This window comes from Cololabis saira, chromosome 9 (genome assembly GCF_033807715.1).
Source record: "Cololabis saira isolate AMF1-May2022 chromosome 9, fColSai1.1, whole genome shotgun sequence".
Lineage (NCBI taxonomy): Eukaryota > Metazoa > Chordata > Actinopteri > Beloniformes > Belonidae > Cololabis > Cololabis saira.
The window spans coordinates 17089213-17107733 of record NC_084595.1 but is presented as its reverse complement, the minus strand read 5'-3'; the positions used below and the strand labels follow the sequence as shown (position 1 = coordinate 17107733).

The 18521-nt window shown below is 41.8% G+C and overlaps 1 protein-coding gene across 1 annotated transcript in view; it reads right to left on the bottom strand.

Moving 5' to 3' along the window:
- Positions 1–18521, bottom strand: part of dapk1 (death-associated protein kinase 1) — a 96687-nt gene that overhangs the window by 39974 nt on the left and 38192 nt on the right. Inside the window, exons 4-8 of the mRNA XM_061730617.1 lie at positions 11256–11394; positions 8329–8458; positions 6374–6422; positions 6217–6243; positions 2358–2510 (exon numbers count right to left, since the gene is read on the bottom strand). Coding sequence (XP_061586601.1) covers positions 2358–2510; positions 6217–6243; positions 6374–6422; positions 8329–8458; positions 11256–11394 — 498 coding nt within the window. The remainder of the gene's footprint in view (positions 1–2357; positions 2511–6216; positions 6244–6373; positions 6423–8328; positions 8459–11255; positions 11395–18521) is intronic.

Sequence of the window (18521 nt, the reverse complement as noted above, 5' to 3'; positions counted from 1 at the left end):
GTGAAGGTCGTTTCTCCCTGTGGTGCCGGATTTTTCCTCCCACAGTCACCTCGTGCTTGCTCAGGACGGGAAACTGTGAAGATTCAATTCTGCTGAGGCTTTTTTTTTGCGTATTTATCATATAAATTCATTCCATGATTGCACTTAATACGATAACTTTGTTGAAAGGTCTAATTTGTCCTTATAGAATAATATTCCCCCTTTAAAGTAACTGAAAAGGGAGCGCTTGTTGCAGTTCCTCACTGCAACATCCTATTTACAACCGCTGTGATATAAAAATAAAACATTGTTCAGCTTGTCCGACGTAAGAGAACATCACCGCTGAGGAACTCGTTGAGTCGGGGAACTTGCAGCTTCCTCCTGACTGGTTACATACCGCCGGATCCAAAACTTTTAAAGCCACAGCTTTCAGTTTTTTGTATTGTTTTTTTTTTTTGCAATGCTTCCCTGGTTTACGTCTGTTGAATAATGAGGCTGGTTCAGTTCACATTTGTGTTGTGCATTAATGAGGATTATTCTGCAGTAAGAGCCAGCTCTGGTCTTGAAGACGGTCCTCATGGATCTTCCTGCTCCCAGCTGGGTGGATCCACGTCTGCACAAGACTGTGATGACACTCTCACATCAGGGTTTCTCAGCTGGAGGAGTCTCGTGGACGTGGAGGAGGGATGTTCTGTGTGGCTTCATAATCGTTATGTAGAGTTTCCAGACAGACCAAAGGGGCAGATGTGGTCTGGTTTGGTGACTTCAGGATCACGTCTCCGCGGTCCCGTCGGCTTCTACGAGCCACGACCTTCAAATTGACCTTGACCTCTTAACTGAAGCGGTTCACAGCAGCTATGACAACCGCCACCTCGTAAAACTGAGACCACGATGGCGGTCTGGTGTTGCCGTAAGTGGAGGAGTTTACACATGTGGACAAATTAAGAGGCAATCATTAAAAGGACACGATACACTAACAAAATAAAAACAAAAACAAACAAATGGTCACTGAAATAACTGACAAATATTTACACGTAAAATTCTTTTCTTCAACAAAAATTATGACTAAATATCTTCGTCAATGAACCTTTATCACCTGAGGAAAACAAGACGAGACGCAACGAAAATGCTGGTCATGTGACGATAATGATAATTAAATATATAACGCAATTTCGTAGACGAATAAAAACGAGACTAAAATGTAGATTACAAATAAAAACTCTGCTAAAATGTGCCTTAATTTTCGTTGACCAAAATGACGAAATGTTACAACAAAGATCCTTAATATCCATGTTTTAAGTTGTTTCCTCTGCTTTAGTCGCTGCTACTGGGTGACGTCCTCAATCCCAGTCGCAGCCCGCAATATTTGACTAAAACGAGACTAAAATGGACAATTCTGACTAAAATAAGACTAAAATGCTCTGACTTTTAGTCGACTGAAACTTGACACGACTGAAAGGAGAATGAACGTGACTAAAACTAATAAAAAACTAAAATGATAGCTTGACCCAAGACTAAAATTGAAACAGGTTGACAAAAACAACACTAGTTGCACGTAATCGTTTTCTGAATATCGACTGATGAAAATCAGACGTCTACAGAATCTTTAAAAAGAAAAAAGGCGAATGAAACTGGCCGAGACAAAAACGACAGGACCCTCAACTTAACATTTTCTTGCACATCTGAAGACGGTTACTGCAATGCAGTGATTTGTGTAACTCCCAGTGAGTTATCATTGTGGGTCCTTCGTTCTTCAAGGGAGGGGTATGAACACATTTGTCCGTGACGGTACGTCAGGGTCTCGTTCACGAGCCAGGAAAGGATGGAGAGGGACGGCGACGGACGGACGGATCGGCAGTGATGTTGACTCTACTGGTCAGAGAGGAGGGAGCCGAACGGCTGATGCTCCTAACCTCCCCTACTGTCCCAAACGACCAGCAGAATCGTGTTTAAGTCACTTCTTCTGCACCTTTGCTTCACAAAACGAACCCCCCCCACACACCTACATCATTCACCTTCGTTAGCCCACTCGCCGTCACGCCAACGCTCTGAAAGGACTGATTACCAGCGAGGACAATGAGGTCTGGGGGGAGCTGCAAGCCTTCGAGTGCAGCTCCAGTCGTTTTGATGTTGCTATGGCAACTCCATCGTCAGACAGAAGCACGGCCTGAACGGTTTTTGGGAATCAGTGTTAATGGGCCTATTGCCTGGTAACGAGGTGGTTTCAGAGGAGGATCTCTCTGAATGGATCAAATCCAAGAGGAACTTATCCATCGTCAGTATGTTTCGCTGGATTTTAGCCATTCATTTCTGACCAAGTGGTTAATTACACATTAGACACACTTCTTTAAAGGCTCTTTGCGATAGTTTGCTCGTACTTTGGATCTTTGACGAGGAGCCTCGCTATGAAGTCTTTGGCCAGGGCGCTGGTGCTGCTGAAGAACTCCTCGTCGAACGCGTAGTCCACGGCCGACACGTTGGCCAGCGTCTCCTGCTTGTTGTCGCCCAGGAAGGGAGACGCTCCGCTCAGGCTGCAAGGAGGAGGAAAAAAAAAGTTCAACGTCAAGGTTCAAAATGTGCAGATTTAATGAACAACATCCCGAAACCAAGAGAGGGATCATTTATCACGTTATCGAGTCAATATTTGCTCCTGCAGAATCCACAGCCTAATCCTCCTCGACAGCAAGAGTCTTATCGTGCAACTTATCCAAATAAATGTTTTAATGAACAGGAAGAGAACTTCACTGGATTTTAAACCCAACAGCCCCCTGCTTGTTAGCTCTGGCTTCACATCCGAGACCAGAGCTTATAATTCTGTGATGAAAACAGCTCCCTTTAAGTCGAGCATCAAGCTCAGCTTTGCTGTCGAGTATTTAGTGCGTGTTTGTCCCCGGAAAAGCAGGCTGACAGCTCTGTTTTTGGATGGATTGCAGGAATTTTAATGCGCTTTCAATTAATGCAAGAGCACACAGAAAAAAAACAGAAAAAAACCAGGCTGAGACAAAAGCACGTTTTAATTTTCCATCTGAGATAAAAGAGCACACGGGGCTGCGAGGTCACCGGTGGTGATGAAGCCCAGGCAGATAAACCCTGCAGCTCGTCCTGCTCGTCAGCACCAGCCGCTCATTACCGCGCCAGCTGGGTGAGACGTGCAGGTGGAGAGGGTCAGAGCTGATGCTGAGTGGAAATGTTTGAAATTACCCACCGCAACATGCAGCTGCCCCAAGATAAACGAGGAATTAAAGCAGTCGTTCACGAAGACAGGCAGCAAATCAAAATCACCAGGAAGGTGTTCAGCCAGCACGGCCCAACCACATTTCAGCCAACCAGAATAAACAGATGCATCATGCACCGTTTTATGGGGCTCGAGCACAGCGGGACGGCTGATTCATTACGTCTACTCGAATGATTTCAGGTTGTCGGAAAAAAATCGAAAAATCATTTTCCAAAAACCTTCTGCCATCACACTGGACATTTGACAAACAAAAGTAACTCCATCATGCCTCCCTGGTGTGTTCTTAACCACCTAAATAAATGTAAGGGTCTAAAAGTTACCAAATACAAAGATTATTTACAGATTTTGGTTCCAAACTAGCTCAAGTATATTCTCAGTGCCTAAAGAAAAAACTAAATGATTTCCAAAATATTTACATAAAAGGCCACAACAATCTATGAAACTTGGTGAAATGGAGTTATTTTATCTAGAAGAATCCCAACTTGCTCATTATTCAGCCGCCACAAACATACATTGAAATAAAACCTCCATGCTTTGCTTCTGCTATTTATATTTACTTATATTTCATTGTTTCATCGATGAAAGAAATTCCCAAAGAAAGACAGAAACGAGAGATTACGGATAAAACTGTAGAATATCTTAAAAATGTAATTTCTGTATTTACTAGATATTTTTTAATTGGAAAAACAACATTTTCCCCCCCATTCCCCTGAATCTGAACAGTCACCACAGCTCACCGCCGCTCCGCTGTGATTGCCCGCAGAGAAACTCGATTTGCTGAATTTCTTGGCAGAGCTGCGACGGTTGTGTGGGCAGGAAACACGGACGGAGATCACAAACGCATGTATACAGTACACACACGTGCATGTCAGCATCTGTGTTCCAGTTTTTATGAAACCAGGACAAAATAACAAAGGATTTTCACAAACACCTCCACATCCCTTTTCTGAACTGACTCATGTACTGTAATGTTTGCAGATGCTGATTATGTAATGATTACATCTAACAATGACTTCCTCTGAACTGAACGGGCTGTAATTTGATGAAGAACCAGTCAGTGTGGGAATAAACAACTCATTTGCAGTTTCAGAAACATTTCTGCGTTCGGGTTAGGGCGGGAGACGCTGTGCGGGGCTGTCTGGCAGCTCAGGGATCTGGCTCTGAGCAGGAGAGGGCGGCGGCGACATTCAGAGCACGACACCGGTTGATCTGCAGCACCCCGCCGGGGGGGGACCTTTTCCATTGATGGTGATTTAAACCATGCTGGCATTTCTGCAGCCCAAACTACAAATACTCACTGGTACAGTAAAGGCACCAGAACGTAGCAGCTGAATGTTTAATAATGTATATCATCAACAACAAATACAGGTTCCTCCAGAAGAAAGGAGGGATATCTATGTCATGGCCTTTTACGCTCCAAAACCCAAATAATCCCAAATTATTCCAATAAAGTATAAATAAATTCCCCACTGAGGGATGAATCGACGGCCTTTCGATTAGATTAGATTAGATAGCCCTTTATTCATCCCTCAGTGGGGAATTTTATTGGAATAATTTTGGATTATTTTGGTTTTGCAGCAAAGAAGGCCTTGACGTTTAAGTCGGGAAAAATCATTTTACAAAAACCTCACGCCATCACACCGGACATTTGACAAACAAAAGAAACCCCATTATGCCCACCCGCCCGTGTGTTTAAAAGGGTCTCTGCTCCAATTACCTGGGTGTAAAAGTTACCAAATACAAAGATTATTTACAGATTTTGGTTCCAAACTAGGTCAAGTATATTCTAATTGCCTAAAGAAAAAACTAAACGATTTACAAAAATTCAACATAAAAAGCCTCAACAATCTATGAAACTTGTGAAATTGAGTTATTTTATGCAGAAGAATCCCAACTTGCTCATTATATTAGGGGCAAGGTGGTGCAGCAGGTAGTGCAGCCGTCTCACAGCAAGAAGGTCCTGGGTTCAATTCCCGCCGGGGACGCTGAAGTGCGTGTTAGTTTCCCCCCATGACTTCAGTGCCCACACCCTGGGTGGGGTTGGCGAAAGGATCTTTCTGTGTGGAGTTTGCATGTTCTCCCCGTGTTCCCTTGGGTAGCTAATGGGAGCTACTCTCACAAAAACATGCAGCAGTCCTGGGCTATACATGCCCATCCGGCCAACCGGGGAACAGATCGGGTGGGGAGGATCCGGCCGGAATAACGTGATCCTTCCACGCGCTACGTCCGGCCAGAGAAACTCTGGTGAAAAGAAGCGGCCTGATCACTCCTCAAGTATGAAGGGGACTTGAGCTCAGTATAGGGGTTGGTAGAAGGAGCAATGCCCAGGACTGTCACTTAGGTATGAGCACTGGGTGATAAAAATGGGTATGGGTAAAATGGGTAATGCTTGTGCTATTTATATTTACTTTATTTACTTATATTTTACTTATTTTTTATTTATTTATTTTTTACTTATTTTACTTATATTTAATATTTAATTTAATTTAATTCATCAATGAATGAAATTTGAATTTGACTTTTTTTAATTTCATTTAAAAGTTATTAAAACACAGGTATCCATTCAGTGCTCGATATCAGTTAAAACCTTCAAAGTCAACATTGGACAATGCTGCAGACACATCCATTGTGAGGGGGAGGGTAGGCGGTGATTATAAACAGCTTGATGTAACATATGTATGTGGTCTCTGATACACTGATAATTAAGCAATTAGGTTGAAATGCAATATGACCAAATGCACCAAAATGGTCTGTAAACGCAGCTCCCTCCGGGTTTCGGCTGTTTTGTTATTCACAGCAAACCTCAGCTGCCGTTAACCTTTAAACATCTCCAACGGTCCGTCACGCTCAGCGGCTCATGACACCTTCAGGTTTGTAAGACACAAGCCTGAAGGCGTCCTCCCTTTCAGGGACACACGTTTCCAGTTCATACGTTCAACACTATTAACTATTTAACCACTTTTAACACATTTACCGACACTGGAGGGACTTCAGGTACTTACAGGATGTAGGTTATCACACCAACACTCCTGCAGAGGAATAAAAGAGAAAGACAATGAACGAGCGGATCTAAATTTACTCTGCAGCAGATGTTTCCTTCACATTGAAACAGCGTTCGTTCGTGATAATTATTGTGGGACTGATTGTTAATTAACTCACCACATGTCAGCCTCCAGGCCCAAAGGTTCATAGTTAACCACTTCTGGAGCTGGAAAACAAAGAACCGCACTTCACTTGTCAGGTAAACATAGTCATCCAAACTAAATACTCAAAGACTATTTACCCATTTTGTTTAGAAACGTATCTATTTGCCTATTTAAACCAACACAAAGGAGTTTTTGTTCATGTTAAAAGTTCCTTTGTGCTGATTTACACTTATTATTGTTTATAACTGATTTCACTGGCCCCGTTCAGACCTGGCATTAAAATGCGCCCCAAGAAAACCGATCACAAGTGCCCAAGGCTTGGTTAATACCAAGTTTGGTAAAACCTAAAGCATATATATGCATTTTAATCTTCAATGTGTATGTGTGCATGGGTGTGTTTCCTTCACCAGCCCTCTTGGCAGTCTTAAGCCTGAATTATGGTTCTGCGTTAAACCAACGCAGAGCATACGCCGATGCCGTGACGCCGTCGTGACCCCTTCGGACTTCTGCGTCACTCCATTTTGCCGCGGTGCAATACTCCCCCAGAGCGCTAGTTGATACTTTGTTTAGCTTCCGTTTTTTTCCGGTCACAGTAAATCAAAGAGATTAGGACAACAAAAAACAAAACAAAAAAAAAAACAAAAAAAAAATCACACACACTCACGAAGAAAAGAGCGCTGAAAGTTTATTACTGCTTCACGAACCGGGACTGGAAATACGTTGCTACCAAGCAAACCAATCACAGCCCTCTCGGTCTGCTTTGGGTCTGCGTTGGCTCGACGCGTAGTTACATTTTTTGGGAGGTGCACGTCAGGCTACGGCGTAGGTTACGGAGAGACTCCCGCGTAGCCGCGTACCCTACGGTGTAGGTTTAACGCAGAACCATTGTTCCCTCAAGGAAAAAAAAATAAAAGTGAAAAAAAGTGATAAAAAATAAATAAATACATTCTGCCAAAAAGGACTAAGATCACCAGACAGTGATGTGTTGTAGTGTGTGTGTATAATGTGTTGTGTTTGAAAGGAGACATAAGACAGCCAGGTATTTATAAGCGGGAGAGGACAGAGAAAAGGGGGGTGGGGACGACTTTCTATTTTTATCTTATCTTATTTTAATTTTTTTAATCTTTTTATCTTTATATGGGTGTTTGTTCTTTGGGGTGTTTTGACTTGTATATGATGCTGAGTGAGTGAGATGGAGATGTCAATTTCCCAGAGGGAACCTCCCAAAGGGATTAATAAAGTCGTCTGAATCATTACATTCTTTTTCTTTGTCAAATATTGTATTTGAAAGCTAAAGTACTTATATGACAACATTTGCAGTAGAAACTTATTTACTTAATTTTTTTTGCAGTTTTTTTTTTAATCATTTCTGAAAAATAAGTAATGATGAATAATATAGTAGCAGCTTCAAATAATAATTTGAGATGCATCAAATTATTTTGTGAAAATAGGAAAAACTGCTCGATCCAATTAACCAAACTATCTATTAAGACCTGCACACGTTGGAAACGAAGGGGGGGGACTGATTGAACCTCAACCCCTTTGACCTCTCCCAACAAGACCAGAAGAGTGTTTTATCCTCTTAACTTAATCATTGTAACTCTTTTGGCTCCGGTCTTGGCCCGCATGGTTCTGGCGCCGGGGAGGCCAGGAAGGCGAGCAGCTGCCTCAGGCAAAGGGCAGACGGCACCGAGAGGTCCAACCAGTCTGTGTGGGCTGGCATCAAGGCCCGGTTCTGACAATCTCCAGTCTATTATCGGGTCTATCTCACTTAGTCCCTACGGCGGGGTTGGCACTGGCTTTCACAACAAGCAACCCCTGGAATGATGCCAGGAAAACGGGGCGGTGTAGGGAGTGTGTGTGTGTTTGTGCAGAAATGCTCGTGGAAAGTCATCGGAGCGAGTACCAGCTGATCAAAGAGGATAAAGACGGTAAAACTACACATGCAGCTGAATGTGGGATACCGACCTACAAACTCTGGAGTGCCAAAAATGTTTTTAAAGTCGTTGCCAAAATCTATCTTGTGCGCCAGTCCGAAGTCGATGAGCTTGATGCGAGGGTGAGGCACCGAGCGGCTCAGCAGCATGATGTTCTCCGGCTAGAAGGGAAAAAAAGAAAAAAGGGCGAGTCAGAGGCAGAAAGTGATGATGGTGCTGGCGTGGAGCTACACGAGTTCAGGGAGAACTTTAGCAGAAACGATAAGGTGACCACAAAACCAGGAAGTCAGGTGGGTGGGAGGCTCGTCATGTATGGAAATCCAATGCAAAACACTCTCTAGGTAGGACAGAACTGTAAATAAAAGCTCTCCGCTGGCACACTTTACTACCTCTCTTTGTGGCAGAGGTCAGGTATTGTTCCTCTTTTAAACAAGCCGATTTTTTACTTGAAATCACGTCTTCTCAGCTGAGTGATGAGCTGTGATTGAGGATCTGGTCTGGGAAGGACCCGGAGCAGATCAGTGGATCAGAGGGAAAACTGAATAAAACTGCAGCTCAACGATGTACGTCCTGCTTAGATCTGGTATTAACATCCATCTTATCAGTGTTTCCAACTCCCCGGCAAGGAAAGTGGCTATTCACTGTCCTGAAAGTCACTAAATGATGTAATAGCCTAATTTGCATAATTTTCCATTTGTATATGATTATAATAGATGCTGTCAGAGAAAGGAATGTCGCGTCTAAACATCTTCCTTCATCCTGCAGGACACTGCAGCGTCATTGAATAATTATTAACCCAATTACACTAATTAAAATGATATATTAATAATCTCTTGTTTTCACAATAAATTTACGCTTTTATTTAATTGTATTCAACCCAACTCTTATTATTTAGCAACTTTACATACATATTTGCAAAAAAATAAGACCCCGGGTCACACACACACATATACACATTATATATATATATATATATATATATATATATATATATAAAATCATTGGTAATCAATGGCGCTGGGCCAGTGCTGGATCAGGCAGTGTCGGGTCCGTGCATGCGCAATTCGTTTGCGGGACGCGGCAGGGTGATTTCTCCAGCTCTGATTGGAGCAGAGAACTGTCTTGGCAGTAGCTATTCGCTTTTTTTTTTAAAGTCACTAAAGAGGTCTGAAAAGTTGCTAAATTTAGCAACCAGGTCGCTAAATCGCCACCACGGCATCCATGCTTCCAGTCAGATAAATGTGGAGACGTGTTAATGCCAGGTGTGAACAGGCCTTCTAGAGCTGTGAGCCTGTGGGAAGAGACGTTAGTACCAGGTCCAGTAAGGGCCGTGAGGCTATTGAGGTTATTTAGTGCGGGGTTCTGCAGCACCTATGGTGTTGTAATGGGAGCTCAATATCAACCTCGTCACATTTGATAAAATAACTCCAATGACTCAAGTTTTAGGAAAGAAATAATTAATATTATATTACCATTTTAAATAAATAAAATGGTAATATCACCAATCTTTTACCCTTTTAAATATTACTTTTGTTCTGCTGATAGACTATCATCAGGAGCACATTATATCTTAAGTGGAGCTACGCCTAGACACTGAATAACAGCAGCTTATATCCAAAGCAGAGCCTGCAGTGATCAATAAGAGCTCTGGCATTCATCATAAATGGCTGGTTGGACACAGTGGAGCGTATTACTGTCTGCACGCCTGAGGGCTGAATGAGCTGAACTCTGCTCAGTTAAGTGGAAGTTTCAGTCTGGACTATTTATCCATCAGACGCCAGGTACGCTGCTCTAAGTGCATAGCAGATCAATAATATTGGCTGTATTTCAATGACGGACAGTTATCAAAAACCACCAGACATTTGGGAAATGAAATGGGAAGAAACTGCTGCTCTGCATATTCCCAGTTGGTGGCATCCTGAAAGACAGAAGACAGACAGAACCGCACGGTGACCCGTGATGAGGGGACCGATGTTGGGTTCTTTGCAATTAGGAGAAACCTTTGGGGGAAAACATCCAACTGTTGTACAAAAGTAACCTCGAAGGTCGTTTTCACCGTCATCTGTATTTTTATGTGATGAATCAAACCGAATATTGTATGCAATCTGTTAGTTTCTGTAACGCAGCTGTTTTTATAAAATGGCATTAAATGAAAACAATTATGATGATTCAGACTGAATCATAATTATTTGGATTTAAGTTGAATATAATAAGACTTTAATAGGATTGATGAAGGCTAGAAGGCTAATGAGATAGCTAGATAGATAGCTAGCTAATTAGATAGAAGGAATATTTGGGTACACCAATAGTGAGCTAAATAGCTAAATAGTAAGTTAGATAAATTAACGCGGTCACTTGCTAAATAGATGTATTTTTTTTATCCCAAACTTGGAGATTATTACTTAAGCTAATTATAAATACTATAGCAATTAATAATGCAATTATGAGAATAACTAAAATGTCATCTCAGTGTGGGGTCAGTCAGTGTGCAATAACTGCAATAACCAGGACAGTGCAATAACTTTGTGCAATATTACATGACACTTATCTCTTTTCTATCTATATAGGCTAATTCTTTTTTATGGCACTGCACTTTTTATGTTTTTACTTTTTATTTTAATTAATTTAATTTTGATCTTTTTATCTTTATATGAGTGTTTGGTTTTTGGGGTGTTTGATTTGTAAATGACAGTGCTGTGTGTGTGAGATGGAAATGTCAATTTCCCCGAGGGAACCTCGCGAAGGGATTAATAAAGTCGTCTGAATCTGACTCTGAAATCTTTTCCTGCTGGTCCATCATTTCAGCTCCACTTTTTCAGCTAAGATTCATAATCAGAGCTTTATATTGCAGCTTAGAATAAGTATGTAGGGAACATCTCTGAGTTTTTTATGCTTCAACTATGAGTGAAAGAGAAAACTAGAGCAAGTTTGCTCTGAAGTCTTGCATCGTCCCGGTACCTTGAGGTCAAAGTGAGCGATGCGTTTGGAGTGCAGGTACAGGACTCCGTCCAGGATCTGCTTGAGGAACTGAGTGGCCTCCTCCTCGCTCAGCGACTCCTTCTCCGCCAGAAAGTCGAAGAGCTCACCGCCGGCAACGCTGGACAACGAGAGCAGAGAGAGAGTGATAAAGGGATTAGGAATTAAAAAGAGAGAGATATCTCCCAGATCAGAGCCAGCTACAAATCCCTGATTAACGGAGACGGGCCGATGTAATCTAATCATCCTGATGCAAAAGAGCCCGACCAGTTTACACGATCAGAGGGCGAGTTAACCAGTGCTGCTCTCACTCCCCTAATTAGGACCAGGAAGTGCTTATCGTCAGTACGGCCTCATGTGTTATCCATCCACACCTAAAACGCTCCGATCGAGCTCAATTAATAAAATCGTGGTGTGATACGGGACTCATTACATAATTATTAAAATTCAAAGCGATAAGGGCAGCAAAGGGAGATATGAGGATGGGGAACAAAACGGGCAGCGCATCAATCACGGTCCCAGCAGCGTGATGATATGAGCCTGCAGTCGGAGGAAGTCTGACCGAGAAAGCAGAAGAGAGACTGTAATTGAAGCCACACACAAACACAAACACATGGCATGACTCACAATTCACCACCTTCTTATTTCACATTTATTCAAACCGATAAACATGTATCTTGCTCTTTCCACACGGACGCTGCTCCAAACGAAGAGCACCATCATCCCAGACTCTTTTGTAGTAACAGAAACAAAAAGGCACAGGAGGAGGAAACACCACGCCGGCAGCACAGCTGGGACCCCCCCGGGATCCCCCCACACCCACAGGAACCCGCTTCAGCGGTTGACGATGTCCAACCTGACATACACCCACAGGAAAGAAGATTTCTGCCCCGACACATCACATCTGTTTCTCCTCAAACACGCTCTTTGATGTGTGACGCTGTGTTTATCCAGAGAGCAGAAGAGGAAGCAAACTGAAAACAGACACTGCTAACATCCCAGCTCTTGTTTCGCAAGCTTCAAAATGGTGAACAAAACAAAAACCACGTCGCCCGGGAATAAAGAAACTTCACCGTAGTTTAAAATGACACTGAGGGCGATATTAGACTTAATAGACAAAGTATATGTTTTTTCTATACCCAGGGATCCACTAATGGCCATCCTTGGGGTCGTTCCTGAAGAAGGAATGAGCAGGAAAAAGATATACCTGCTGCATATTGTTGGCAGCAGCCAAGAAGGCAATAACCCTGAACTGGCTTAAAAAAGACTCCCCACATCAGACACATTTCAGTCAGTAGTTAAAGGAATTTATACAATGGAAAAAATAACAAAATGCACAATTTACAGACCGATGGGCACCTTTGTTTGAAGTGGTGGTGGAAAAACAGTGATAGGCAGATGGGAAAAATCTATATCTGACCAATTTACACGTCAGGTGACTTACTGGTGGTGAGATGGGAGTCAGCGGCTGCTGTTGTCCTATGTTGATTCTGGTGTGTACGTTACCTTTTTATAGCCTGTTGGGCTTGTTCAATTGTTTTTGGTTTGTTTTTTATTGGGTAACTAATGGTATTATAAACACACAAACTAGCTGTTTGAGGAAAAGAATGGTTTATGTTATATCTTGCTGTTTTTAGTATTGTTGCTATCATTTCCTTTTCTCTCTTTTTTTAAAAGTAGGATATAAAAGAAAGAAAAAAGATTGTGCAACATCTGGAACATGTGTGATACATGAAAATGTTGCTCAATAAACAAAGTTGAAAAAGATAAAATGACACTGAATTTTGTGCACAAAGTCCAGATGTTAAAATCCCACTATCTCAAAATTCTCCAAAGCTCAAACAAAAGTCTCATTTCTTGCACAGTTTGGCCAAGTTAGCGTGACTGGGGCCGTTCAGCACACAATGAAGGGAGTCGTTTACTGACCGACGTATATCACACTCCACCACCCCAGGTGTTGATGGTTTCAGCTCGTTAGCACTTTATTTTTGGCCTATTATCATCTTCGGTTTAGTTGGTGGCAGTGACATGTGAACTGGACAGATTTACAGCTCTGTACAATTCCTACATCCTCTGTGCTTTTGAGTCTTTCTGGGTCAGTTTCAACTGCGTTATCTGGTTGCGTTGGTCCGACTACGCAGTTCAGACCGATCAACCACCAAACATCCAGGCTGAGGCTCAAGCGGAACCAAGACTCGCTGCAGTTCCTCGACTGACGGATAGTGAATCTTAGCACTGCAACCAGCCGTTTGTACACGTTTAAACACGGCAGTAATTTCTTCACCGTCGAGTCGACATGTTAACGGCATATTCCGCCGGTCTGCAGATATTTCAGCGGGGTTCCACTGAGAGGGCTGGTAGCGAAATCCTACTTTGACATACGGTACGGTGGGCGTGTTCTTTTCGTACCGACACGGCCGTACCAAGAATGAGAAGCTTCAAAAACACTTTTCAAAAAGAAATGGGTCACGTGACTGAATGCTTCTTTTTTTACAGTTTATGGTTTAGACTTGTTTGATTTCAATCCAACTAAATATTTTAAATGCATTTTAAAATAATGATTTTAGTAAGACTACGGTGATAATTAAATATTTTCCGTTATTTTTTAAACGTTGTTTACACAAGCTAATTTTAACTGTCAGTACCGTCTCAAAGAGACATTTATTTACGGAAGAGGATTAGGGCCACTGAAGAAAAAAAAATTCTTAGATTAAAGCCGGTACGTCGGTTAAAGTCAGTTACGGTACGATGACATTTGTAGTTTGCGTGAAACTGCAAGAAAACAAAAATGGTGCCGTACAGCTTACACGCAAGTTGGAGTAGCTTTCTTCTTTTGTAAATACGTTCACAAGATTACCTGTTGCTCTCTGTTCCTTTTGCTCGTACTGAACTGGGCAAAAGAGCCTTTGATTATTCTGCTCCTTCAGCCAGGAACATATTACAATATGACTGGAGGCTAAAGCCGGGCATACACTGTGCGATTATCGGCTCGTTTTGAGACGATTTTCCAGTCGTGCGACTTTTTTTTGATCGGGCCCGATTTTGACCCAATCGTTGCTCGTGCCTCGTGCAGTGTACGTGGGGTAACGACAACAGATTAACACCTCACGACGAGCTCCCGATCACAAATCGTGAGGTCGCAAGAAAATCAAGCATGTTTGAAATCCTGGTCGCTCCTCGTGAAGGAATCGCACAGTTGAAGCAGTGCTGCGACCCGATTTACCTCATCCTTTCACAGAGAGCATGCGCAATCTCTGATGTCACCTCAAAAACTATTATTTGTAGTTTAAGTGTTGCAAATTCACATTACAAATCATGTTTTAATAGCAAAAAAAAGACCGCATTTCCACGTACGGTGCGGGTCGCCGCGTACCCTACGCCGTAGGCTCTGCGTTGGTGTAACGCGGAACCATAAATCAGCCTTTAGTGTGCGCTCTGTCTGCTGTAGGCCGTCAGGTCACCCACCTTTTCGTTTCATCTCGTTCCCACCTCCTGCGTGTAAATTCTTTTCACTTTAAAAAAAAGAGCTATTTATGTTAAGCATAGGATAAAAGTTTGAACTCGGATTTTTGGGAAGTATTTTCAAGATCGTTATTTTAATAGCGGGACTATTTCCAGCGGCGCCTGTGTCGAGGAGCGCTTCGGACGCGTCACGTGATTGCGCTGGACCAATAACAGCGGCCCCTGATGTAAACAAACCTGACGTCATACAATGTTGGCGCAACCTCGTCTTCCCAAATATGTAGAAAAATACAATATAATGAGCCGAAAAGTGCACAAAAATGACTAAAACAGTGTTATATGATGCCACAATGAAGATGAATTATAAACTAAAGTGAAATAATAAAAATCGCCCATAATGTGATTTCGTTTTTATCATTGTGCTGTACTGTTCGGAACAACTCTTTTTTCTCTTCTCATTTTGCTGGGACGTTGGGTTCCTCCGCGAGACACAACTTTTGCGGTATGCGTTCATTGTTATGTCTTAAAATGATGCGCAGTGCCCACCCAATCAGAAACAGTACAGATATTTTGGGATTTTTTTAAATATATATATATAAAAAAATAAAATTGTAAAAAAATAAAGGATCCCATAACCTTTGATCGGGTGGGCAGGACGCACGTTTGGGTTGGAACAGCCTACCCCTGCCCCAAAACCGGTCTCGAGTTCCAGTACAGAGAGGTCCGACGGGAGGATTATGATCGTATAGTGTCAGCAGACGGGTCGCATCCGAGCATCGGCTCGTACAGTGTGAGAACATAAATCGTGGGGTGTGAACTTTTGAACTCCGCAATCTAGTCGTGCAGTGTGAGATGGGGCAGTCTCATACGATTCAAAATATCGCACAGTGTATGCCCGGCTTAACAGAGTTAATTTCTCTTAGAAATTTTAAATCTAAATTGAAAATACTTGAGGCCGACTCCATTACATGTACCTGTTTTTTGTGATTTGCTTGCTTTTTTAATTTTATTTTAATTGTATTTTATCTGTTGGTGTTTTCCATCTTTTATAACTATGTGTTGTAATTGCTGCTGCCTATCTTGGCCAGGTCTCCCTTGGAAAAGAGGTTTTTAATCTCAATGGGATTTTCCCGGTTAAATAAAGGTTAAATAAAAAAAATTAAAAAAAAAAGGCTCTGAATCTTATTTCTGCATCTATGGCCATTCGCATTGACAAGAATCAGGATTACTGATCTTGATCTAATTAAAACAATATTCCGATTACGGTGCTTACAAATCTTCATAAACAAGATCTGCATACTTCATATCCCTCAATGCGATTATTGCGCACTCCGATTACGTCACTAATTAGATTAGTCAGCTGTTTACATGGCAGTTTCTTAATCAGAGTACTGCTTTAATCTGATTAAGATCAGACTATTGCTGTGCATGTAAACGCAATCCAGATGAGAACGTGGTTTATAAGATTTTAAGTCCCACCCGGACTCTGTCTCCATGTTATTACACACAAAACTGAATGATGATGCCAGCAATATGCCGTAATAACAGGTTGGTAAAGTTGATATTGGTAAAAATCTAATGTCATCCCTGTTTGGCAACAATCGGATCTACAACAACTCGACCAGAAAATACAAGCTCCGTGCTGTTTCCAGCTGTCAGTAAGTCTTCAAAGTACACTTCTGGGTTCATACCTCAACCTCATCTAAAACCCAGTGACAACATGCCAACAAAGACACATCCGAACTGACGTAACAATAACAAACAACTGGTACCCCAGAGGGCTCAGAGAGCCTCTTCCATGGAGCGCTCTGCAATAAATAAGTTTGGAAAATCAATCGGCTGGATTATCCCAGACAGACTAGTCAAGGAAATGAACTGCCGTGCCTCTTTAGTACGTGTAACTGGAGCCGCGGCTTTAGTGGCCCCCAGTGCAACAAAGGCTGGTGTTTTTGTTGGAGCATCAGCAACAGGGAGGAAACCTGTCACAAACCAGCAAAGGGGAAGGAAAAGACATGAAAAAAAGAGAGGAATATCACCAAAGGGTGGCTGATTGATCGGTAAATGGAACATGTTTGCATTTTTCACAAGGGGGGTTCAAATCCTCTGAGATCCGATTTAAAATTACCGTCAGTGCTCGAACGGAAAATTAACACAAACAGAAACGTTGTTATTTATACATGTACAATGAACCAAAAAAAACAAGTTGATTGTCTTAATGATTACAACAAACACAAACTGATGTAGCCTCGTGGAAAAAATGTATTGAGGAAGACCTTTATTTAAAAAAAAAAAAAAAAAAAATCAGTCTTCGCAGATGCGAGACCAGGAAGGGTAAATGCTGATGTTGTTGTCTGGTGCTGTGACAATTATGTCAAAGAATAATGCAACTGCTTAGTATTTTTCACAACTCTAAGTCAGCAGCATACCTTTAAACATCAGTGATTCCACTGTGTTTGCATGTAGCTGCATGTTGATCTTACTGTGTCTGAAGTCGCTTGCAGGCTGGTTTAACCTGATTAACGGCTCCTTCAGGAAGTTGCCGTTAGATGTTAATCACGATTGATATCAGTCTCTTAGTTTCAGGCGGGAGCTTTCCAACACCGGTGTGTTCGGGTGCTTGACCCGGTCCCACATCACTTCATCACATCGTTCCAGCTAAGACCACCGCTTCTTGGGAATCTTTTGGTTTCTGTGTTTCCATCAAATGCTCCACGCAAGTTTGTGTTAAGCAGACTCAAGTCTGCAGTAGTGTTGTTTTTGTCAGCCTGTTTCAATTTGAGTTTGAGTGTAGTCTTTGAGTCAAGCTATCATTTTAGTTTTTATTAGTTTTAATCACGTTGATTCTCCTTTTAGTCGTGTCAAGTTTCAGTCGACTAAAAGTCTGAGCATGTTAGTCTTATTTTAGTCAGAATTGTCCAGAACCATTTTAGTCTAGTTTTAGTCAAAGATTGTATTTAGCCAAACCCATTTTACAATTCAAACAAGATTATCTTATTATTATTATTATTATTATTATTATTATTATTATTATTATATTATTGTTACCTTACAGTCTCAAGAATACATTCATTCCAGATACAGAAGAGTTTACAACATATTTATTTTTCTGCATTTCTCCCCATCTTTTTCTTTTCCGACGACACATTCAGTTTTCTTTTCCACGTCTATGTAGGAAAGTGTATCCAAAGATGGTCTCTTCTTCTTCTCCCAGCCCCAGAGAAGATCCCCGCGTGGCAGGTCATCGGTTCTGTTTCTCTATTTAACTTTGTTTTTAATTGACGTGAACCTAGAGCTCTGCGTTAACGGCATCAGCCTCTAACCTGCAGCTGCATCTTCTGGATCTGATTCCCTGCGGGCCGCGACTGGGATTGAGTGACGTTACTCAGCAGCAGAACTAAACCAGAGGAAACTACTTCAAAAATGGATATTAAGGATCTTTGTTAGAACATTTTAGCAGAGTTTTTATTTTGTAATCTACATTTCAGTCTCGTTTTTATTCATCTACGATATTGCATTATATATTTAATTATCGTTATCGTCACATGACCATTTTCGTTGCGTCTCGTCTCGTTTTCCTCAGGTGATAAAGGTTCATTGGCGACGATATTTAGTCATAATTTTCGTTGACGAAAGCATCTTTAGTATGGAGGTGTGAAAGCACCTTTAACCATCAGATGTACCACATCTGACTGCATTGCCCTGAACGTCTCGTCAGATTACTGCAGTGAGAAATTAAGTGTTAGGAACAAGGCGAAGAGAAGAAGAAACAACTCTTCTGAATAACGT